This window comes from Lampetra planeri, chromosome 29, assembly GCF_965212315.1.
Source record: "Lampetra planeri chromosome 29, kcLamPlan1.2.h2, whole genome shotgun sequence".
NCBI classification, from domain to species: domain Eukaryota; kingdom Metazoa; phylum Chordata; class Hyperoartia; order Petromyzontiformes; family Petromyzontidae; genus Lampetra; species Lampetra planeri.
In genome coordinates, this window is record NC_136135.1 from 284015 (window position 1) to 307745 (window position 23731).

At 60.2% G+C, this 23731-nt stretch overlaps 1 protein-coding gene across 1 annotated transcript in view; it reads left to right on the forward strand.

The window, feature by feature from the left end:
* The window catches only part of LOC144728518 (nectin-1-like), a 65671-nt gene that overhangs the window by 28989 nt on the left and 12951 nt on the right, over nt 1–23731 (forward strand). Inside the window, exons 4-8 of the mRNA XM_078608006.1 lie at nt 2134–2251; nt 4430–4581; nt 6539–6686; nt 16686–16755; nt 18044–18151. Of these exons, the coding sequence (XP_078464132.1) occupies nt 2134–2251; nt 4430–4581; nt 6539–6686; nt 16686–16755; nt 18044–18151 (596 nt within the window). The remainder of the gene's footprint in view (nt 1–2133; nt 2252–4429; nt 4582–6538; nt 6687–16685; nt 16756–18043; nt 18152–23731) is intronic.

Sequence of the window (23731 nt, forward strand, 5' to 3'; positions counted from 1 at the left end):
ACCCGAGAGGCATCGGCGGTGCTACTGCTGTGTCTGTTGCGCGCGTGTGGCATTAACAGCAATATATATTCATACGCGCGTCATTCACACGCACCGGGTCTCATACGCGCGCGCGCATCGAGTGGTCGCGATTGTTCTCCCCGCGCCGGGCGTTGGTGCGATGCCAGGCGTTGGGTACGGCTCGTCGCGGAGGTCCGCAGTTCGGACCTAGCGGCCGCCCTGATCGACGCTGGCGGGCGCGATTATTTTGAGAGCAGAGTATTCTTTGACCGCGCCCCCTACGCCTGCCTTTTGAACCCACGTACGGTCCGGGTTCAGATCGCCACAGGACCGAGAGAGAGCGACGGCTCGGGGGAACTGTTTGTCCAGCCATGGATTGGTCACGGCTGGTGAAGGTGAACCAGACTAACCCTGCAGCAGAGATCCTTCGAACCCTGGGGGTGGATCAAACTATACCGAGTGGATCAGACTCGGATCACACAAGGTTCATAATGCGAGGTTCATCACGTGGACCCTCCGTGTGGCTGAAGCTCGTCCCAATCGCTCCGCTGATGAGGCCCCCCCCATCCGTTACCATTATCCACACCATGATCCACCCGTGGTCAAGTGAATTAGCAGCCAAATTGAGAATTCGGGGTGCAGAGCTTAATCGATTAATCTATTCCGGACTAAGTCTCCTTCCCTGCCCCTCTCTCATTCTCCCCTCTCTTACCTCTCCCATCTCTTCATTCCCCCCTCTCTCTCCCTTCTCCAATCTTTCCTCGCACTCGCTCTCCTCTCCCCTCTCTCCCTCCCTCTGCTCCCCTCTCCTCCCTGCCCACGGCGTGTTGTGGACAGTGGAGGCTTAGGGAGCGCTCCTGTGACGTCTCCATGCTTCATTTGTCTTCCTTACATTTGCTTCGCTTTGCCCGATTAATTTTATTAATTGTATTAATTGTAGTCGTTTGAGTGGCAAGCGTGTGGCGGTGGCGGTGGTGGTTGTTGCGACGGTGGTGGCAGTGGTGATGCTGGTGGCAGTGGTGATGCTGGTGGCAGTGGTGATGCTGGTGGCAGTGGTGATGCTGGTGGCAGTGGTGATGCTGGTGGCAGTGGTGATGCTGGTGGCAGTGGCTGCATGGGAAGAGGAATTTAACCGCCCGGGCCCGGCACACTGTAGCTTGACGTGATCTCACTCCACGCCAGAATAATTAAAATCTCACCATAAACCGGCTTCATGGCAGTCGTGCCAGGCTTGGTGAACTTTGAGACTATCACGTGGAAGGGTTCGGCTGATAGGTCAGGGTCCCGGTCAGGAGAATAAACACCGCTACTCCACCGCACCGTGGCGGACGCTCGACGCGTTGCTTTTTTTGGGGGGGGGGCCCTGTTGCACTTTGGGGGGGCCCAGGTCTCGGCCGAGCCGATGAACTTGTGGCCTAGGTTCATTATTTCAAGGCTGGGGTTTTAATTCCACGTTGTCTGTAGCCGCGATAATTGGGCCTCGTGGCAAAAGCGGTAAGGCACACTCGTTGCTGCTGCGCAAACAGAAGTACGAGCGATCACACTGGCGCACAGAACTCAGTGTGTGCGCGTGTGGAGGATCGGTGGCACAGGCTGCTCTACAAACTCAACGACCCGAGTTCGATTCCTTTTTGCAGCACCACTTTGCTGATGGAAATCTGAGCCATTGCTGGGACTCCCCAAAGTCGGCTCGGCCTTAAATGTCTAGGCAGGGTCTAAGGTTTGGAGGAGGGCTCAGGGGAAGGGTTCAATGAGATGGTGATGGGGAGGGAGGTAGAGAAAGGGCAGTATGGTGATGAAGTGCAGATGAGGTGGTGATGAAATGAAGAGGAGGGATATGGTGGAGATGAGGCTGTGTTGGAAGTGGTGGTGGTGGAGTAGAGACACGGCGGAGATGTGGTGGAGACGAGGTAGAGGAGCAGGAGGAGCAGGAGGCGCCCCGCTGGGTCAACGTTGACCCAGTGGCACCACGAGCCACACGACCTCTGCTCCCCTCCCACCGCCACGTCAGCCCCACGGACGACGCTCTCTCGCTCCACGTTCACTCTCTCCTCTCTCACGTCTCCCTCTCCTCACACATCCCTCCCTCTGCTCGCTCACGCCCTCTCTCCCTGCGGCCGTGTGGCTTCGCAGACGTCCCGGAGGTCACGGCTATCGAAGGCTTCGACAACAACTGGTACGTGGGTCGCATAGGCGCCGAGCTGCTGTGCCAGACCGTCGGCAACCCGCCCGCCACCATCACCTGGAAGAAGTACGTACGCGTGGGTTCTGGTGCGCGCTTGCACACCTTGCGTGTGCTTGCGTGTGCTTGCGTGTGCTTGCGCGTGCTTGCGTGCGCTTGCGTGTACATGGGCACGTGCATGTGTGTGCCAGTATGCCGTGCTTGCTCAACAGCACTTGCCCCAAGAGTTTGTTATGGTTGTAGGGTGTATCTTTGTCTGTTGTTCTACATTATTGTGTAACACGGGGTCACTTGACCTCTCCTAGGAACAATCCGATGGACTAAACTCAGTCTAACATTGAGTTGCTGTGCCTCTCTTTGAGTCTCGGCCTCTCTGTACGAGTCTGGCTCTGTGAGTCTACGCCTTTCTATGGCTCGATATGCGAGCAAAGAGAATGGGCCACTGATCATAGCATGAACCCAACACATGTGAATCTGTGGGAGTCTAAGGGTCTCTATGAGCCTACGGGTCTTAGGATCTCTGCACGAGTCTCTGCGTGACTCATACGTGAGCAGACCGAGGCCATCGATTCGCTCCGTGCGAGTGCCACCTCGTTCCGTCACGAGCAGCGGCTGAAACCCCGAATTGGAGCCCAGCCTCTTAGCAGTGCCAGCTCTGACCTCTACCCTCCAATCCACCCGGACGAGGCAGCGTTCGTCAGCGCGCGTCGTTGGCGCGTCACCTTTCATTGCCATTGATTGTTAATTGTTTCATCATTAAGAGTGGAGCTTGTTGAATTGTCGCCCGTCGGTAATTGCCGCGCTCGGTGGCAGAGCAAGCGGCTCGCAATCAGAAGGTTGCCAGTTTGACTCCCAGTTGGGCCTTGACTCGGCCCATCATCTAGGTGGTCCTGTGGATAGACTCACCCCGACCACGTGAATGCGGAATCTCCACCACTGGCTCAGGGCTGTGTGAACTGGAGATACTGACCTTGGGGAGTGAGAATCGAACCCGGGTTCATAACGTAGTAGACTAATTCCTGCACAAGTGCTGTTAGCGAGCACCTATGAAGGCCGGAACTGCACACGAGGGGGTGGGTGGCCAGCACCGCGCCCGACCGTCTTTGTCTCCCCAGTGGTGATGTTTACACACCGCACCAGGTACTCATTTGACGCTGAGTCGACTTAGGGGAGGACCAGGACCGGTTCAGATAATCGTCACAGGTGTTGGCCGTGAGCGGGAATCGAATCCGGGTTGCCCGGGTTTATAGCGTAGCACGCTAACCGCTACACTAAAGCTCCACAACAACAACCGCCATTCGCCACTAAGTGGCGGTGACGTCACCACGACGCTTGTGCCAGGCCATGTGCACCTTGAGGCCACGTGAAGTCGAACGCCCGCTGGCTCCACACACACACACACGTACGCGCGTCGCTGAGTGATGGCCAGGGTTTGCCCCGTTGGCCCAGAACTCATGAGCAACTTAACCCCCCCTGGGCAGGTGACTGCTAAACACACACGCACATGAACACACACATGCACGAACACACATATAGACGTACAAAAAACGCACGCACACACGCATTCACACACACACCAATGCACATACACACACACACATTCATAAGCGCATCATATTTATTAATGATTTTGCTTCCAGTAATTGATCCCGTGTGCGGCGTGCTGCGTGACATCCCGCGTGTCAAGGTCGGCCGTGTCGCCCCTAATTAATTGAATAATTAATGTTTCAGCCATCGAGGTCATTAATCACCGTGGCCACTGCGAAGCGTAGAGGGGGGGGGGCACGACCCCCCACTCACCTCCACCCACCTCCCCTCCGCTCCCTAGAGCCGCACGGTTTCGATAGGAATAGAACTCTGCGAGGTCTGCGGCTTGCAATAGGAAGGTCACGGGTTCAAATCCTGGTTGGTGGTGATGGGAGCGGAAGAAGGAGTTTGACTCCACCCATCATCCCTTTGGGGTCGATTAAATAAATATCACTGTGTGAAATTCAACAGCGGTTGTATGGAGAGACTCCTGCCATAGGAATGTGGAACTTATTCCACCACGAGCTCTCAAGGGCTGCGAACAGTAAATGAGCACCATCGCCTCACACAATGCCCGTCTGAGCAAAAAGTCACCCTGACAGATTTATTGGAATGTCTCTGTGTAGCCATGTCTCCAGCGGTCCGCTCCCCTCTTCCCGCGTCCACGTGCCTCTAACGGTCTGCTCCCATGTCCTACGTGTCCGCGTGTCGTCGTCCAAGGGTGAACGCGTCGCTGTCCGAGGACGTGCGCCGCCTGGGGAACGCGCTGCGCTTCTCGACGGCGCTGTCGCACCTCCACGCGGGCGTCTACGTGTGCGAGGCCACCAACACGCTGGGCACCCGGCTCGGCGTCGTCGAGGTGGAGATCCGGGGTGAGGCGGCCCCCCCCACGCGGCCCCCCCTACGCGGCCCCCACCACGCGGCCCCCACGCCACACACCCTCCACAAGGCCCACCTGCTAGACACGCTACACGCGCTAGAGCCGCGATGCACACACGCACACGTTGGACACAGCAGCGTGCGTCGCGTCTCTCCGCACATTGTCGTCGTCCCAGCGCGAGCGCTCAGCTGTGATACCACAGTGAGGGGGGGGCAGGGAACGGTGGGGGGCACGGACAGGCTGGGGGGGTTGCTCTCTGTTTCCATCTCCCCACCGCGTGATTCATCATCAGAGCCTTGTCCAATTACTCGCCATGGTGACGGATTCCAGCGCTCCCTTCCCGCTCTCCCTCTACCCTCCCTCCACTCTCATGGCTCTGTCCTCTCCCTCCCTCCTCTGCGTAGACAGACATATCGCGTGCGCACACATACACACACACACATTAATGCAAAGATCCCCTCTATTGCCTTAACTGACTATTGAGGGAAGTGCTGTTAGCGAGCACCTATTAAGGCCGGTATGGCACACGACAGGCTGGTTGGCCAGCACCACGCCCTGTCGTCTCCCTAGTAGCAAACTTTACACACTGCACAGGGTACTCATTTGAGACTGAGTTGACCTAGGGGAGGGCGGTTCAGATATTCGTCACCGATGTTGACTGTGAGTGGGAATCGAACTCTGTTCACTTGGTTCGTAGCACAGCGCGCTAACCACTTACTACCGCCCCCCACTAGCCACTAGCCCACACCGTTCCCCACACACGAACACTCACGTGCACGAGCATGCACGTGAGTGCTTGAACCTCAGCTGCCCAGGGCGAAATAGTTTCTCCAAATGAAAGCCAGTGCGTCTAGAAAAACACCCCGTAATTCAAGAGAGGAGACAGAGAGGGGGAGAGTGGGAGAGAGACAGAGAAGGGGAGAGAGGGGGTCGGATACAGGGAGAGAGTGGGGGGGGAGGCAGAGATGGGAGAGAGATGGGGAGGGGTAAGGAGAGAGAGGGGAGAGATAGGTGAGGGTGAGAGACAGAGGGATAGAGGGTGGGAGTGAAGGGGAGACACAGGGAGGGTGGAGGGAGAGGCAGCGAGGGAGGGAGCTGACTCGTTGCCAAACATGGGGCAGTTGGCTTGAGGCCGAGGGGCAATTCCCCAGCGTCCACACCACGTGGGCAGCTCGCAAATTAGCACTGCCCCTCTCCCCCTCGTCCGTTGTACGTGGCTAGAAACTATTGCGAGAACGGGTCGACTGGATGTGGTGTGCAGGGCATGGAAATATTTTCTGGGTCGCCATTCCAGATACGCGCGGCGGAAATGAAGGTGCGGCGCTCCCCGTTCATTGTGCCACAATCATCGCTCAATCCGTTTCCAATCACTTGTGATTGGATTTCACATTCAGTTGTGTGTCCGTGTGTTCGTACGTGTGTGCCTGCGTGTGTGCCTGCGCGTGTGTCCGTGCGCGCTCGTGTTGGGGGAGCGGTGGCTCGACCTGAATTTTAATCCTGCTCATGGCCTACATTCGTGACGAATATCAGAACCGGTCTTGGGCCTCACCCCCGAGGTCCACTCCACTTAAATGAACAACTGTTGTGGTGTGTATACATCAGCACTGGGGAGACAAAGGCGGCCGGTTGTGGTGTGCCACCTACTCCCTCTTGTACGGTACCAGCAGCCTTCATAGGTGCTTGCTAACAGAACTTGCCCCAACAGTCAATTAAAGGCTATACAGGGGATCTTTGTTTTTTGTGTGTCTCCTTGCAACCATGTTTGTGTTTGCCAATTACTTGAATGGTGGTGCAGCGGTTAGCGCACTGCGCTATGAACCTGGTACCTCTGGTGTGATTCCCACTCATGGCCAACATCGGTGACAAATGTTTGAACCAGTTCTGGTGGTTGTTGTTGTTGTGCTACGGCAGCACGGTAACGCTACGCGGGGTATCGTTGTGTCACACAGACAAGCCGGCGGCGCGCGAGGCCGGGGGGGGCAGCGTCGGCGCCATCCTGGGCGGCATCATCGCCGCCGTCCTCATCATCGCCCTCGTCGTCACGGCCATCATGCTCTACCGCCGGCAACAGCGCCGGCGCAAGCCCGAGGGCGCCATGTGAGTCGCTTACCCGCTCACCTCATCGCTCGCTCGCTCACCTGCTCGCTTCCTCGCTCGCTCAATCCCCTACTATTTCACCTCCTCGCTTATCTTCTTGCCTCGCTCGCTCTCTCGCCCCCTCGCCGTGCGGAGGATTCTCGCATGGTGAGGGGGTAGGGGCACCGGGGTTGGTTCTCGGTGCCGGGAAATGCGCGAGTGGGCGGACAAGCGAGTGAGCGTGCAAGCCCACAGCAGTGTGTGCACGTGTGTTTGTGCGTGCGTGAGTGCGCCTACTTGTGCACGCGAGTGAGCATGTAAGGAAGTGAGAGAGAGCATGTGAGCTGACCCGGCCTGGAGTAATTGTGGAAGTGAGCAAGATTATAGGCGTGCGAGCGTACGAGCGAGCGAACGAGCGAGCAAGGAAGATGGCAAGCGCGAGAGAACACGTATGACCTTGATAGGTGCTCGCTAACATAATTTGCCCCAACAGTCCGTACGGCTCCATCGGGCATATTTGTGTTGTGGACGGTGGGTCTGTCTGTATGCGAGTTTGTACGTGTTTATTGTTGGTAAGCGTGTGTGGCATCTGTGTGTGTCTGTGTTTGTGTACATACAGAGACATCAGCACTGGGGAGACAAAGCGGGATCGTTATCTTTGTGTGCATGTGTCAGTGCACACGCATGTGTGTGTGTGTAAGCCAGCCAATGCGTGTGTTCGCTTGTGCGTGCGAAAGTGAGTGTTTGGTGCACTTGTGTGTGAATGGATGTTTACGTGTGTTTGTGGGGAGCGGTAGTGTTGCGCTTGGCGCACTATACTACAATCTCACGACCAACACCAGTTACAATTATCCTGGGCCTCCCCAATGTCCACTGAGCCTCAAATGAGTACCTGGTGCGGTGTGTAAAACATCGCCACTATAGAGACAAAGGCGGCCGGGCATGGGGCTGGCCACCCACCCCATATTGTGCCGGCCTTCATAGTTTCTATTTGCTAACAGCACTGACCTCAAAAGTCTGTTGAGGCTATACGGGGGATCTTTGTCTTTTGTCATACGCACGTGCGTGCGTGCGGGCGGGCGAGCGAGCGTGCGTGCGTGCGGGCGGGCGGGCGAGCGTGCGAGCATAGACGCTGAGTGTGGTGGACTGGGGGAAGCCGTGCGGAAACAGCAGCAGCAGCTTCATCTATAATTCACCTTTCTTACCTCCTCTCTGGGCCGACCCTTGTCCATGACCCATGACTGTTGACCTGTGACCTGTGACCGACAAAGTCGAGAAGCAGCGACCGCCGTCAAAGCGAAGGGACCGCGACGTGTTGGGGAGACGCATCGCCACACCGCGCTTTGCGCGTCTCTCCGCTTGTCCACACGGCGCTCTGCATCGGAAAAGGAGTGTCTCTCACAGATATGCTCCTTGTCTAAAAGGAGGTCTGGCAGGTTGCCAGCATTGGTTCGAATGAGCCTGACTGCTGATCAGAGACTGGATGTTAAAACCGGTCCAGAGTTTGCTTTTGTTGAATCAATACCGCTGAAAACATTCACTCCATGTACATTAAGCCGCGGGGTGTGGGGAGGCGCGGGGTGTGGGGGGTGGTGTGGGGAGGCGTGGGGTGTGGGGGGTGGTGTGGGGAGGCGAGGGGTGTGGGGAGGCGAGGGGGGTGGTGTGGGGTGTGGGGAGGCGCGGGGGGTGGGGGGTGGTGTGGAGAGGCGAGGGGGGTGGTGTGGGGTGTGAGGTGTGGGGAGGCGCGGGGTGTGGGGAGGCGCGGCGTGTGGGGTGTGGGGGGTGGTGTGGGGAGGCGCGGGGTGTGGGGGGTGGTGTGGGGAGGCGCGGGGTGTGGGGAGGCGCGGCGTGTGGGGTGTGGGGGGTGGTGTGGGGAGGCGCGGGGTGTGGGGTGTGGGGAGGCGCGGGGGTGGGGAGGCGCGGGGTGTGGTGTGGGGAGGCGCAGGGTGTGGGGAGGCGCGGCGTGTGGGGTGTGGGGGGGTGGTGTGAGGAGGCGCGGGGTGTGGGGAGGCGCGGGGTGTGGGGAGGCGCAGGGTGTGGGGAGGCGTGGGGTGTGGAGGGTGGTGTGGGGTGTGGGGGGTGGTGTGGGGAGGCGCGGGGTGTGGGGAGGCGCGGGGTGTGGTGTGGGGAGGCGCAGGGTGTGGGGAGGCGTGGGGTGTGGAGGGTGGTGTGGGGAGGCGCAGGGTGTGGGGAGGCGTGGGGTGTGGAGGGTGGTGTGGGGGGTGGTGTGGGGAGGCGCGGGGTGTGGGGAGGCGCGGGGTGTGGGGAGGCGCGCGGTGTGGTGTGGGGAGGCGCAGGGTGTGGGGAGGCGTGGGGTGTGGAGGGTGGTGTGGGGTGTGGGGTGTGGGGAGGCGCAGGGTGTGGGGAGGCGTGGGGTGTGGGGGGTGGTGTGGGGAGGCGCAGGGTGTGGGGAGGCGTGGGGTGTGGAGGGTGGTGTGGGGTGTGGGGTGTGGGGGGTGGTGTGGGGTGTGGGGAGGCGCGGGGTGGGGAGGCGTGGGGTGTGGGGGGTGGTGTGGGGAGGCGTGCCTCGTTAGTCTTAATTGACTCTGGGCTCCAGAGGGATTGTGGGAGAAGTGGTCGATTTGTTCCAGGGTCTTATGACACCTCGGGGCTTCTCCCAGACTCCTCGTCCACACAGACATGGAGACACGTGCAGACACACATAGACATGCTGACATAGACAGACAGAGCCAAGACACTTAGACACCATCCTTTTCCACCCATTCTTGTATCCACCCATCAACACAAAACCCAGTCGCCCAGTCACATCGCCACCACCACCCCCTCCATCTCGGTGAACTGCTCCCCCGAATTTACAATTGGGAGGCAGCCCCCTCCTCTCCACCTCAGCCCTGTTTATTTTATTTATTTGTATTTGAGTCTAAGCGGAATAAGAGGATGAATCTCCACAGCAAATATTGACGAAACAGTTTTTTGGCTGGTCAAGGGCTGGAGGGTGCGTTTGGAGGGAGGAGGGGAGAGAGGGAAGAGGGAGGAGAGGGGGGAGCCCTGAAGAGGCTTCGCGCAGGAGGCAGCGTCGTGCCGCCAGTTGCAGTCATTCACTTGACAGGGACGGCCACACGGCGACCCATGCGTACGCGCCCGTGTCCAAGCCACGGTCATCTCAGTCGACCCAGCATGGCAGCTGCTGGCAGCGAGCATTTCAGACTTCATGGGGTGACCTGAAAGTGCACCTCGCATGGCACGCACTGTGGTGATGTTACTGCCTCTTGGTGGAGAATGGTGACTGCTCGTCAACACACGCACATGACAACAGTGAAGACAAAGATTTCCCATATAGCCTACACAGGCTCTTGGGTCAAGTGCTAATTTAGCGAGCACATTATAAAGGGTGGTGTGACCACCGCCACACCTGGCTGCCTTTGTCTCCCCAATGCTGGTCTTTACACACCGCAGCATGTAATGATTTAAGGGTGAGTTGACCTAGGATAGTCCCATGAGCAGTGGCGAACCACTGCTCTACCACTCCCCACTAAACAGACGTACGCACACAGACACGCGTACATGGTGCACTCGCGATGCCAGCAGCGATGATTCACTATCCACGGGGGTGAGGGGGGGGTGGGGGCTGGGGTGTGATGTCCCCTCCCCCCCCGCGCCGCGTACGTCGATTGTCGCGCCGTGCGAATCGTCGAGATTGCCCAGGCGGTAATTTCTATTGATTCCCGCGCCTCGCGATATAGCGCTGGCCTCGAACAGCCCCCCGGGCCTCCCCCCCGCCCCCCCCTCCTGCGTCGGGGTTCATTACGGGGCGGGAGGGGGCGGGGGGGGTCTCCGGAGAGCCGAGCTTTAGGGTTTTACAACCGCGCCACTCGCGGCGCGGAACAGCGGCGGCGACGTTCGTCGGCGCTGTGCGTTTATGGCGTCCCGGTCGCTCGGCGCGGTGCCGCCGGGCTTTCTTTATTTACTCGTTTGTGGCATCGATCGGCTCCGCACGGCCACCGGTCTCCTCCTCCTAGGAGGCTCTCCCCGTCCAGGAGAGCGCTGCCGCCGCGATGGCGCCATCCCAGGGTCCACCACCTGCTCCTCGCCGGCTGCAGCGGCGGCGATCGCGGTCGCCGGGCCGCCGTCGGGAACGTCCCTCTTGGACGTTGCCCCGAGCCGGGCTTCCCGAATGGGCACGGCCCGCGACCCGCGGCGCCGGGTCGAGTGCCATGGCCGTCCCCGAGGTCCGACGGGGCCCACGCTCGCCCGGGTCTCGTCGCGCGTCCGTACGCGCCGTCGCGCCGCGTGGCGAGCCGGAACGTCCGGCCGAAGACGAGCCGCGTGCCCCGACTCGGCCCCGATCGGCGCGGCGGGTTTAGGATGGAGGTTTTGGCACCGTGGCTTTTGCGTGGTGATTTTGGGACGGCGGTTTTTAAAGCGCTCGTCGGCACGGTGGCCGCCGAGCCGCACGTTTGGGGCAGCGGTGACGGCGCGGTGCGGTTTCGAGGTAGAGTTAAATCGTGGCGCACGTCCTCCCGCGGGGGGTGGTGGGGGCGCCAGGCCTCGCCGTGCCGGGGCCCGCGCACCGCATCCCGCCGCTCGCGGACACCGTCGTTCCCGCGTCGACGCCGTAACGAGGGAGTTATTAACGCCGCCGCCGCCTGCCACGGGCACGGTGGTCCCTCCTCCCCGCCGGGTGGAACCCCGGGAGGGCATCCGTCGCGCCGCCCCCACCGCCGCGCGCCTCTCGGCGGCAGGTGTGCCGTGAATTATTAACCGCAACGATTCGCTCCCTTCGTCAAATCTGCGTTCATTACCTCCGCCACCACCGGTTGATTAACGGCAAACCCCGTTTTGATTTTGGGCAGGACGCGCGCGATGATTGAAGATTGCCGAGCGACCGCGTTGCGCTCGCGTAAATTTGTTATTGCGCTCAAACGTTTCCGTCCCAGCCGTAACGAACGCCGCGGTAAATCACCGGCGCCGTGCCGCGCCAGGACTCGACGGGGGCGGAGGGGGCGGCGTCTCGTTACCGCTCGCCGGGCGCCGAGGCTTCATTAGCGGCGCCGCGATCGATGCTGCCGAATCGCGATAAAATCAACCCCGAGAGCGTTTGATTCGCATCGGTCACCCCGCGTGGAGAGGGAGTCCCCGGCGACGGCTCCCGGCTCGCGGCGCGGCATTGGGAGCGCCGATCGGTGGAGAGAGCGGCGCGGAGCTGCCGGGAGCGCCATTCGTCACCTTGCGGACGGTATCCTGAGGCACTCCTACTCCCCCTCTCCATGTTTTGCGCTCGGCACACCGCATCCAGTATACCTTCTCTCGCAATGGCTGCGACTATTTGTCACGTGCCATCGGCTCTGATCCCCCTCCCCTCCCCCGTGCGGCACGGGTTGATCATCGCGCTTGCGATGATTAACCCGTGGGGTACGGTAATTAAAGAGCGTGCTCCGAAAGTGGCGTCTTCCCGGTTAAACGTATCGTAAACGTATCCGCCAAACAATTAGCGATCGGGATGGCGCCGAGCGCGGCGCTTTGCGATCACTTTAATTATTGATGCACTTTGCGCCGCGCCGCCCGTCAGCGCCATCCCGGGTGGATTATGCCTCCCGCTAATGTGCCGATCAGTCACCGCGCGAACACCTCGACCCGGACAACCAACTCACCCCCCCCCCCCCCGCTCGTTAACCGCCCTGGCTACCCGGCGAGCCCCTAATGGATCCAATTAAAAGATCTGGCGCCGTGGCACTCGCCGCAAACGCGTGGGTGGCCGGGTTCCGCGGGAGAGATAAATCTGTGAGCGGTGGAGTCGCGGTGGAGCCGCGGTGGAGCCGCGGACAGTCCCCGGTGTGGAGTGGGGGGGGCGGCAGGCAAAGGGGATCAAGGGGAGGGGCAGGTCGAGCGACTTGTCGGCTTGTAGCAGGATAGCGGCGTGGGTGGGATTGCAGAGAGGGAGGTTGCGATGGGTGGGACACGACATGCGCAGGGCGGAGGAGCAGGAGTGTGGGGTGAGCGACACGCGGACATTGGGTATTGACCGTGGGGGGGGGCGGCCCGCTCGCAGCGGCCCGGTCTCCGGTGGCGGCACAACAACGTGGTGCTCGATGTTGCACTGTGGCCATCCTTGCAGCAGTGCACAGGGAACACGTATCCTGGGCCCACTCAGAAGTAGTTCTGAGGTATACACTTCTGCGGGCCATTCTCTTCAATGGACTCACCCGCATCACTCGCCTGCATTTCTCACCCACATCACTCGCCCACATCACTCACAGCAACAAGAGCAGTTCAGTTCCCACAGCATCTGCATGTGATTGTATCTCAAGGCACTTGACACAAATACAACAATAAGCTGCATTGGGAAGGTGGAGTGGAGCTGCACCGCGTCCCGAGAGAGGAGAGAGAGAGAGTAGCGGCACAGCACCGGCTGGAGAACGCGGTGGCGCTCGCAATTCTTCCCCCGCAAACAGCAAACACAAAGAGCCAGTTGTTGTTTTTTTTGCCTTCGAACACGCCACCTCTAGATTTCCAGAATGAAGGGAGGCACGGGGTTCATAGCGGTTACAGCTGTGGCTGCGTGGGATTCGTGGAGGATCGAGCAGGGGGGGAGAGGGGCGGAGGGCGGCTGCCTGCGCCAAGCCTCACTGCCGGGCGGGCACGTCTGAGGAGCTTGATATGAACACAAACAGGTAAATACAGAGCCATGGGGTGAGCAAGACAGGTGCGAACAGCGCAGGGAGGGAGTTGGATCGTGAGCTCTGACTCCACACACGAGGGGAGAGGGGCCTCCTCCCTCTCTCCGTGGGGCAAACCCAGAGGGATCTCGGATCTCTAATCATCACGGCCTCGGTCCGCGATGATGAGAGCCGTGCAGTGCACTGTTTGGTGCAATGCCACCATCTCGGTGGGTGGGTGGGAGGGTGGGTGATTAAGACAGGTTGAGATTGTGCTAGGGGAGAAGAGAGGGTGGGGGTGAGTAGGGTGGGGTTGGTGGGTGGTGAGTAGGGGTGGGGTTGGTGGGTGAGTAGGGTGGGAGGGTGGGGTTTGGTGGGGGTGAGTAGGGTGGGAGGGTGGGGTGGGTGAGTGAGTAGGGTGGGAGGGTGGGCTGGGTGGGAGGGTGGGGTTCGTGGGTGAGTAGAGTGGGAGGGTGGGGTTGGTGGGTGGGTGAGTAGGGTGGGAGGGGGGGAGCAGGACGTGACTGTGAGGCGCAGGCTGTGTCCCGGGGCTGCGCTATCTCGCCCGGCCGCTCTGTCGCGAGGCCGCAGCTGTGCGCGGTGTGGCCGGGCCCTCGCCCCGGGCCCGGCACGCGGGGGGAGTTCGCTCGTTCGTCTCTCGCCGGGAGGGGACTGCGCTCGTCGTGTGTTCTCCGCTTTCCTTCTCTTCATTTTTGAGATTCGTGCAAGTACACACGCGTGTGTGCGCGTACGCTAATGCACACGAGTGCACGCGCCCACGTGGGCTTTCACCTCCGGCGTGACACGGTCTCGTCATTGGAGCCCCGGCTCGGGATGTGACGCCTCGCTTCCCCCTCCCCCGCGGCCGAGAGTTCTATTTTCTGCTCGCGGTTTTAGCCTCGAGGATGACACTTTGTATTATCCTGCCCCCCACATCCTCCCCGCCACATCCCCTCCACACCCCCACTGCCCCCACCGCCATCGCCGCCAATGCCACCGCCCCCGCCACCACTACCGCAACCACCACTGCCGCTACCACCACCGTCAGCGCCACCTGCATAGCCACCAGCGCCGCTTTGAAGGACGAGCTCATTGATCCGTTTTACGAGGGCGCGGGAAACTGCCGCTGGCGGAGGCACAGACGCATCTTCGTCTCTAGCCCGATACGTTCTCTCTGAATATCGGCGTCATCATCATCATCAGCATTGCCAACGTGGTCATCCCCGTCGCCAGGTCTTAATTCCTCACTAGATATTTATCTGATGGCTGCTGGACTGGAGCAGGTGGCACCAGCAGCAGCAGTGATTACAACAGCGATAGGCGTAGGGGCCACAGGCTGCTGGAGCAAGGGCTGTTTGCGAGCACCTATTTGCAGTAATGTGCACGAGGGGATGAAGCTCCACTTCCGGCCGCCTTTGTATCTTATGTTATTAGATTTATATTACACCTTTACTTGAGGCGCTAACATAGTTTGATGTAATAGAATGATTTAGATGGCAGGGGCGTGCGGGAGCTGAGGACTGATTGACCTTGATGGAGGGTTCTTAGGGGTCACGAAAGGGGAGGACAGGGATGGGAAGGAGTGCTCATTTTAGGCTGAGTCGACCTAGGGGAGGCCCAGAATTGGTTCAGATATCACTGGTGTCGGGCTTTGGACACAGGTCGACAGGATCACGGCGCTGCGCGCTCACCACTGCGGCACCGCTCCCCATGCGTGCGCACGGCCATCGATGCGTGTGCACGCACCGCGGTGCCGACGTCCCTTGCTTGCCAGACACGTACCTGCCTCGTAACGGATAGGCACGTGACGTGGAACCTGACACCTACCTCACAAGTACCTCGCACGTAAGCTGACATACAGTACCGACACACGCCCTGAATTGCGCCGATTAGGGCGTTGGGCCCCCCCTCTCCCAATCGTCCCCCCCACCCCCCTCCACCTCCAATATTTCAAATGTATCTTCCTCCTCCTCTACTTATCTCTCCTCCCTCCTCCTCTCTGCTCTCCTCTCTCTCCCCTGCTCTCCTACCTCCTCTCTCCCCCTCCGCTGTCCACATTGCCGCACCAGATGGACCGGCGGCATTGTTAGTCTCCCATTCTCCCCGGCACACTCGGCACTCAGCAATTTTTATTTTGTTTTGCCGAATCGACGAGTTTTGTCGCTTGCCATTTTCACCGCCGCGCCGGCGCCCCCACGCCGAACCCCGAGGGCGCCACTGCCGGCGATGGAGGCCGCGGCACCAGCGGCTCATCACGTGGCACAGCTCGTTAAGCACGCCCCGTGGAGGCCGCATAGATAAATAAATAAATAACTGGAGAACCCCGGTTCTTCACCGACGCTGTGCCGATGGGCGGCGTCCTGGCGAGCAACGGCCCACACCTGCATCAGAGGCCGAGGGGTCAACATGCCCGTCGCCCCGAGCGGCGGTTTATCTGTGATGGGGTAAAGTGTGGGTACTCCAACCTCCCTCTTGCTGTTGAGATCTTAGCTGTTGAGATCTTAGCTGTTGAGATCTTAGCTGTTGAGATCTTAGCTGTTGAGATCTTAGCTGTTGAGATCTTAGCTGTTGAGATCTTAGCTGTTGAGATCTTAGCTGTTGAGATCTTAGCTGTTGAGATCTTAGCTGTTGAGATCCAGCTATTCTCCCTTGCCTATCCTGCTCCTGCTATTCCATGCCCCCGCCCCCAGCTACAACCACCCCCATCACTACCCCAACCCCTATCACCACCCCTATCCACTACCCCTATCACCACCCATATCACTACCCCAAGCCCTATCACCACCCCTATCACTACCCCAACCCCTATCACTACCCCTATCACTACCCCAAGCCCTATCACCACCCCTATCACTACCCCAACCCCTATCACCACCCCTATCACTACCCCAACCCCTATCATCACCCCTATCACGACCCCAACCCCTATCACGACCCCAACCCCTATCACTACCCCTATCACCACCCCTATCACTATCCATCCCCCTACCCCTCCTTAGCCACTCCCACCTGTCCTGTCACCATAATTACACCACCACTTTTAATAACCCCAATCTTTATCTCCACCACTATCATCTCACGTAAAATTTCACAATTGCTGTGAAGCTCCATAGAATAAGGCGCTATATGAGTCTATATAAGATCATATTGTGGCGTTGCAAGTCGCGTGGCCGCGAGTGGCCTGCTTCTGCGTGGCGCTCGCGGTTTTGCCGCGTGTCGTTTACCACGTCGCCTGCTGGAGAGCCGTCCGGCGTGAGCCGTGCGATCGCACCGCGGCCGGTCGTGTGTAGCCGCTCCTGCTACCGTCGCGCGAACGTCTCGAGATTGTCCGCCGTGCCCACGCGGGGTTGTCTGTGTGACGAGCCGCCGCTGTGCCCCCCCCCCTCTCGTCCCGTGCATGCAGGGAGGAGCCTCCCCCCTCCCACAAGCCACCGCCCCCCAGCAAGAAGGGAGACCACGGCAGCAACATCCGCGTGAGTGGGGCACGGGCACCGAGAGACTGAGCGGCAGGGGCCACGTTGTCTGTGTCTCTGTCCGTCTCCCAGTCCGTCTGTTCCCCCAGCCATCGGCCCAGTCGCCCGTCCGTCCGCATGTCAGTCTGGGTGTCTCTTTTGACTGAGATGACTGGCAGATGCACAACCTGTGCCCCCTGCCGCCCGGAACTTCGCTCGTTGTTGGAGCGTTGCTTCTCTGCCGTCCTCTTGTTGGAGTGCGACTGCCTTCAATTGCCGAGTAGCATCACGAGCCTCCTCTAGAGAGGCCCATCTTGACGCCGCTGCTACCGGTTATTGCTCCACATCCTCTTGAACCACATCAGCTTCACCTCTTCACCTCTTCTGTAGCCCTTGCAGCACCAGCTTAGCCCCCTCGATCCAGCCAGATGGGCACGCGGGCGACGTGACCCAGCCAACGCAGCTTCGCCTACCGGCAGAGTTCACCTATGATGGGACTGTGTCCAGATCTGCCAAGGATCTGCGAGCTCCTCGCACAATCTAGTGTGCAGGTAAAACCCAGCATGGATCGAAAGTAGGCAGGGCCAGCCTAAATATTTCAAACCTGCGCAGATGTTCCTCCTTGTAAAAAGCTCCACACCCCAACACAGACACGTGTATCGCCTGTCGCTCTAGCCGGCTCTCCCACAATGTCGCCGTCTCTCTCTCTCTCCTGTCACAGCACGCCGCTCGGTGCTGGCGATGCGACATCGCACTGCATGGCGTTGCATTCCCAATGCGCGCTCGCTCCACCAATCGCCTGTCGGTCGGAGAGGTCCTCCGTGGGGAATCGCGCACCGCTCTATGGAGCCAGTCCCTCTGATGACAGTCTACTGCTGATGCTACTCGTAGTAGTAGACTGTCTGCTACTCGTAGCAGCAGTAGTAGCAGACTGTCTAATACTTCTCATAACAGCAGTAGTAGCAGACTGTCTACTACTGCTTCTCGTAGCAGTAGTAGTAGACTGTCTACTACTACTACTACTCATAACAGCAGTAGTAGCAGACGGTCTGCTACTCGTAGTAGCAGTAGCAGTAGACTTTTAAGACACTGACGCCTTCACGACTACCAACGTCGGCATGTTTCCACAGCTGGAACACCACGTCCTGTAGACCTCCTCCCACTATAACTGCGAGTCACGTGGCACCTATGCCAGGAAAAGTCCTGATGACGCCGATAATGGTGATTATGTTGGCGATTATGATGGCGATAATTTTACTGACTATGATGACGTTGTTGATGCTGGCGATGCGGATAACCCCGTGTGTAGATGATGCCGCTGGAGAACGACAACAAGGATGAGGAGCTGCAGAAGATGCCACTGCAGTCGCAGTACTACGACACCGGAGCGCCCAACTCCAACTACCCGGACCACACGGTGAGGGGGAGCGGTGGGGAGCGGTGGGGAGCGGTGGTGAGCGGTGGGGAGCGGTGGGAGGAGATTGAGGGGCACGGGGAGGGGGGCTGGCGAGGAGACGCGGGCGAGTACCGGTGTGTGACGACGTAGCGAGTCGGCCGTCAGAATCGTCTTTCTCTCCGTCTCCACTCGTGAGTGTTTGCGATCGTGATGATGATGGCGGCCCGTGTCGCGACGAGCGACATTGTCGGTGCCGCGCTCCGCGAGCCGACCGTACGAACGAGGTGGAGCGAGCCGACGGAGGCAGCCTCCGCCGGAATGAGCCACTCGCCCCCCCCTCCCACCCGGCAACCCACGGCCACCGGTCCCGTCGCTCCGCCGTGGCGCTATTTGAAGACTCAAATTCTGAAACGCCGTGGAGGGTTACTGGACAAATGCCCCCGCCACCGCCCTCCCACCCCCATCGCCGTGTCATCAGGTTAAACCCCCGCGTCGCACTGCCCAGCGGGTTGACTCGTTCAGGGGGAAAAGGGGGACGAGAAGGGGGGGGTGAGGGTGGAGCGAGGGAGAGAGGAGGGTGATGCTGCTGCAAGGTCACCGCTTCTGCCTCCTACACCTGCATGTGTAGGAGGCAGGAACTGATCGGTACAGAGATCTGGTGCAGGCGGGGCTGTGTGGGGCTGTGTGGGGCTGTGTGTGGGCTATGTGGGGCTGTGTGGGGCTGTGAGCTGTGTGTGGGCTGTGTGTGGGGCTGTGTGTGGGGCTGTGTGTGGGCTGTGTGTGGGGCTGTGTGGGGCTGTGTGTGGGGCTGTGTGTGGGGCTGTGTGTGGGCTGTGTGGGGCTGTGTGTGGGCTGTGTGTGGGGCTGTGTGGGGCTGTGTGTGCTCTGTGTGGGGCTGGGCTGTGTGGGCTGTGTGCTCTGTGCGGGGCTGTGTGGGGCTGTGTGGGGCTGGGCTGTGTGGGCTGTCTGGGGCTGTGTGTGGGCTGTGTGGGGCTGTGTGGGGCTGTCACAGCCACTGATGTTCGGCCCAGGCTGAGTGAGAGATCTGTCCAGGATTGCCGTGTGTAGAAGATGGCCACCCTCGACGGGAGAGAGGGGAGTGGGAGTCACGGGAGCAGCCGGGCCTGTCCCCCACACCCCGCCCCCTTCCCCCCCCGCCCCCTTCCCCCCCGCCCCCCTCCCGCCATTCTCTCTTCCTGCCACATTGACAAATCGGTGATGGCGATAGCCGCGATCGCCACTCATCGATCAAACACGGGACGATCAAATTGTTCCCAGCCTCTCCTTCCCTCGCTTCTAATCGCTCACTCATTCACTCACTCACTTGCTCACTCACCATTTCGTTCACTCACAAATTCACTCACTAACTCACGCATTCCACCAGCACAAGTCAATGGTTTTTCATTACGTTGGAATATTTGTTTGTTTCGCAAATTCCAGCTCCGACGACTTTGCCCGTCGTGCATGAATCCGTTTCCCTCTTTGCGTCGCGTTCGTGACGAGCGTGTCGACGCCTGGCTAGCTGTGCGCAGCGGGGATGGCGAGGCCAGTCGGAGCGCGACTCGAGGGAGTCGTTTCTTGAAGTCGTCTCCCGGGGCCACGGGACGGTGCGCCGCTCACTGCCGAGTCTCGCAACGACGCGGCGGTCGCTCCCCGGCGAGACGGATGATCGATTGTGGCCGCGATCGCAACCCCGGCGGGCGAGTCGCATGGCCGGCGTGCGTGGCGTGGGGAGAGACGTGGGCGGGGAGGGAGACGTGGAGTGGGGAGAGACGTGGGCGGGGAGGGAGACGTGGGTGGGGAGGGAGACTTGGCGTGGAGAGAGACGTGGCGTGGAGAGAGACGTGGCGTGGGGAGAGATGTGGGGAGAGACGTGGGGAGAGATGTGGGTGGGGAGGGAGACTTGACGTGGGGAGAGACGTGGGTGGGGAGAGACGTGGCGTGGGGAGGGACGTGGCGTGGGGAGGGACGTGGGTGGGGAGGGAGACGTGGAGTGGGGAGAGACGTGGGTGGGGAGAGACGTGGCGTGGGGAGGGACGTGGCGTGGGGCGGGACGTGGGCGCGGAGGGAGACGGAAGAGAGGGTGGGCAGCGATGGAAGAGAAAAATGAAGGAGCGGAAGATGGAGGAGAACGATGTCGAGGAAGATGAAATGGGAGAGAGGGGAGAGAAATATTGAGGAGGGAGAGTAAGAGAGATGGTGGAGGGGAGAGGGAGGGAAGGGCCGTTTCTGGGGCACAGGCTGCGGCGGCTGCGAGCTGCCTCCATTACGGCGGCAGTCATCATTTTAAGAGACCAGATGAGACGTCTCCAAGCGCGCTCCACAAACCCTCAGCCCGCGAGACGCGGGCACGGGAGGTGGGGAGGATGGGGGAGGGAAGGGGGAGCAGATAATGCGGGAGGGAGCCGCGGCCACATCGTTGGCGAGCGTGGCGATGAGGGTGTTTGCCGGCGAAGTCTCGGTCGAGTCGACGATGACCAAGCCGACGGAATCGCCGAGCTGCGACGATAACGAAGGCTCCGGCCGTTGCCACCGCAGACGCAGTTCGCCCGCCGTGCCGAGATGGGAGCGGCGTGTTTTGGTTGACGCGCTGTGGGGTGCCAGAGCTTTGGTTCCGGCTCGGCGGGAGGCTCAAGAGCGGTCGTTCTTCCGTTTGGCGGTGACGGTGACCGGCGTGGCGTTCAACACGGACATTGAATTCGATTGCCCACGTCCGGTCGTGGGGAGGAACTTGCAACATAATTTTTTTTTATTTTGGTTTCAATCTTTCGTGACTGCAGCAATTCATATTCTTTGGTTCTTTTGTTCACAACACAAGCGAGCGTCATCCAGAGGATGACGCTTGTATTGTGATCGAAACGTAATTTTTATTTTATTTACTTTTATTATTATTTTTTCTTCTATCTACATGACTTTACCAAAACAACCAAAGAATATGCATTTTGCCAAAACAATATCTTGCGAATCGCCGGGTGATTTGGTGGCATGAGAGGATCGGAGCGTGCCCACGAGGGTGCCTGCCTCGGAGATGGCTCGGCGATGTCGTCTCCCGTGTGGGCGCCGCGTGGGTTATCGCATTGCAGAGCCATGAGGGGTCTGAGGCTTTGATCCAACAGTGGATTGATCACGGCTGGTGGAGTTGCCGCTGAGAGCGAACAAGCGAGGGTTGACGTGTCACGAGGAGCCGCGGGGGCAGCGAGCGCCATCACGTGCGTCACGCTCGCTCCCCCTCGCTCTCCCTCGCCCTCCCCCGCTCTCCCTCGCTCTCCCTCGCCCTCCCCCGCTCTCCCTCGCTCTCCCTCGCTCCCCCCCCCCGCTCTCCCTCGCTCTCCCTCGCCCTCCCCCGCTCTCCCTCGCTCTCCCTCGCTCCCCCCCCCCCCCTCTCCCTCCCTCTCGCTCTCCCCCATGCTCGTTATCCCTAATTGGTAAATTGGTGGAGCTGGTTCTTCATGCCGCGACGTTGATCAGACTCCAACTGGCGGCCGTGATGGCACTTCGGTGACGCCAGCGCTAATAGCTGCTCGTGTGACGCGTTGGTGAGCGGTGTGAGGGTGAGCGGGTGGGTGTGAGGGTGAGCGGGTGGGTGGGAGGGTGAGCGGGTGGGTGCGAGGGTGAGCGGGTGGGTGCGAGGGTGAGCGGGTGGGTGAGCGGGTGGGTGCGCGGGTGGGTGAGCGGGTGGGTGTGTGGTTGGGGGGCTGTGTAAGTGGGTGGGTGCGTGGGTGTCATACGGTGGTAAGCTTCTATTCTCAGCCACGGCTAAAATCGGCGGTGATTACGAACCAGTTGTGGAACTTCCCTAGGTCGACTCGGCCTTAAATGAGTATCTGGCACTTGTAATATATCAGCATTGGGGAGACAAAGGCGGCTGTGCGTGCCGCTGGTTTTACCGCCCTCCCTGCTGCGCCGTGCCAGCCTTCATCGGTGCTTGCTAACGGCACTTGGACCGTCCAGGAGATGACCTGAGAGATGTTTGTCTTGTTCTCACACACGCGGGGTGGGGCGAATTGTGGGAGTGGAGTCTTCAACAGTGGGGGGGGGTCTCTGAGGGGGGCAGCTCTTCACAGCTGGGGGCTCGCAGCGCCAACACGCGTCGCGCCAATTAAACACGCGGCTCCACGCCAGGCACGCACGTGCGCCACGCACACTCGGTGCTCCCGGGAAGGTCGCTCTCCGCTCGCTCTCCGCTCGCTCGCCGCTCTCCCGCTCCATCGCTCTCCACTCACTCGCTCGCCGCTCTCCCCCTTTCGACGCCCCTCACTTTCCACGAACCGTTGACGATCGCCGCGCCGAGATGCTCGCGCGCCGAGATGCTCGCGCGCCGTTGCCGGGGGTGAGCGCCCGAGCCACGGAGCTGCGTTGTAGCCGCACGGCGGCGCGACCCCCGAGGAAAGGAGTCTCCCCCATCGTGCCGGCCGACGGCGGCCGTCCGTCTCAGGTGCCCGGTGGCACCGCCGACCGCGCCGCGGCCCCCGCAACTCGCTCGCGAGTCCGGCGTGAGCCCCCGACCCCTCGCCCGGTGCGGCGGCTCGCGTGGGGCGGCTCGTAGCCGGACCGCTTCGCGCTCGCACCGGCGGAATGGTGTGGTCCGGCGATCGATGTCGGTTTGCAGACCTGCGGAGCCCGTGGTGGAAACTCCCTGTTCCTGTGGTGGGGCCGAGTCTATCCTTCGGACAAACGCACTTGATTTTCCCCACAAAATGGAATTTGTTTTATCGACCCCGGAGGGAGGGATGATGGGCTGAGTCAACCCCCCAACCAGAATCTGAACTCGCAACCTTTCGACCGCTGCGAACCACTCGCTCTGCGGCTGAGCCACCTCGCGACATTGTCCTTAACGAGGGTCACACCACACAACCACACAATCACACCACCACACAATCACACAACCACACCATCACACAATCACACCATCACGCAACCACACCACCACACCACCACACCATCACACCACCACATAATCACACAATCACACCATCACACAACCACACCACCACACCACCACACAATCACACAACCACACAACCACACCACCACACAACCACACAACCACACAACCACACAACCACATAACCACACCATCACACAACCACACAACTACACAACCACACCATTACACAACCACACAACCACACAACTACACAACCACACCATTACACAACCACACAACCACACCATCACACCACCACACCACCACACCACCACACAACCACACCACCACACCACCACACCATCACACACATGACGAGGAACTTCGGGGGCAGCGCGCATCACCACGTGCGTTATTCCCCCTTGGTGAGCGGCGCGTGATGGGAGTAGGGGAGGTCACGGTCACCGCGGCTGTGGCCGGAAGGTTCCGCTCAGACTGGAGGCGGGGGACACCGGTGGGGGGAGTGGGGGGCGGAGGAGGGGTGGGGGGGGGCGATGGTTAATCTGTTGGGCGACGCACGGAAGCAGAGTGATCGTGATGATGATGATGGTGACAACCCACGGCTGGAGAGTGTTGCTGAGTGACTAGTGTTGTGGTGACTAGTGTTGTGGCTGGGTGACTAGTGTTGTGGCTGGGTGACTAGTGTTGTGGCTGGGTGACTAGTGTTGTGGTGA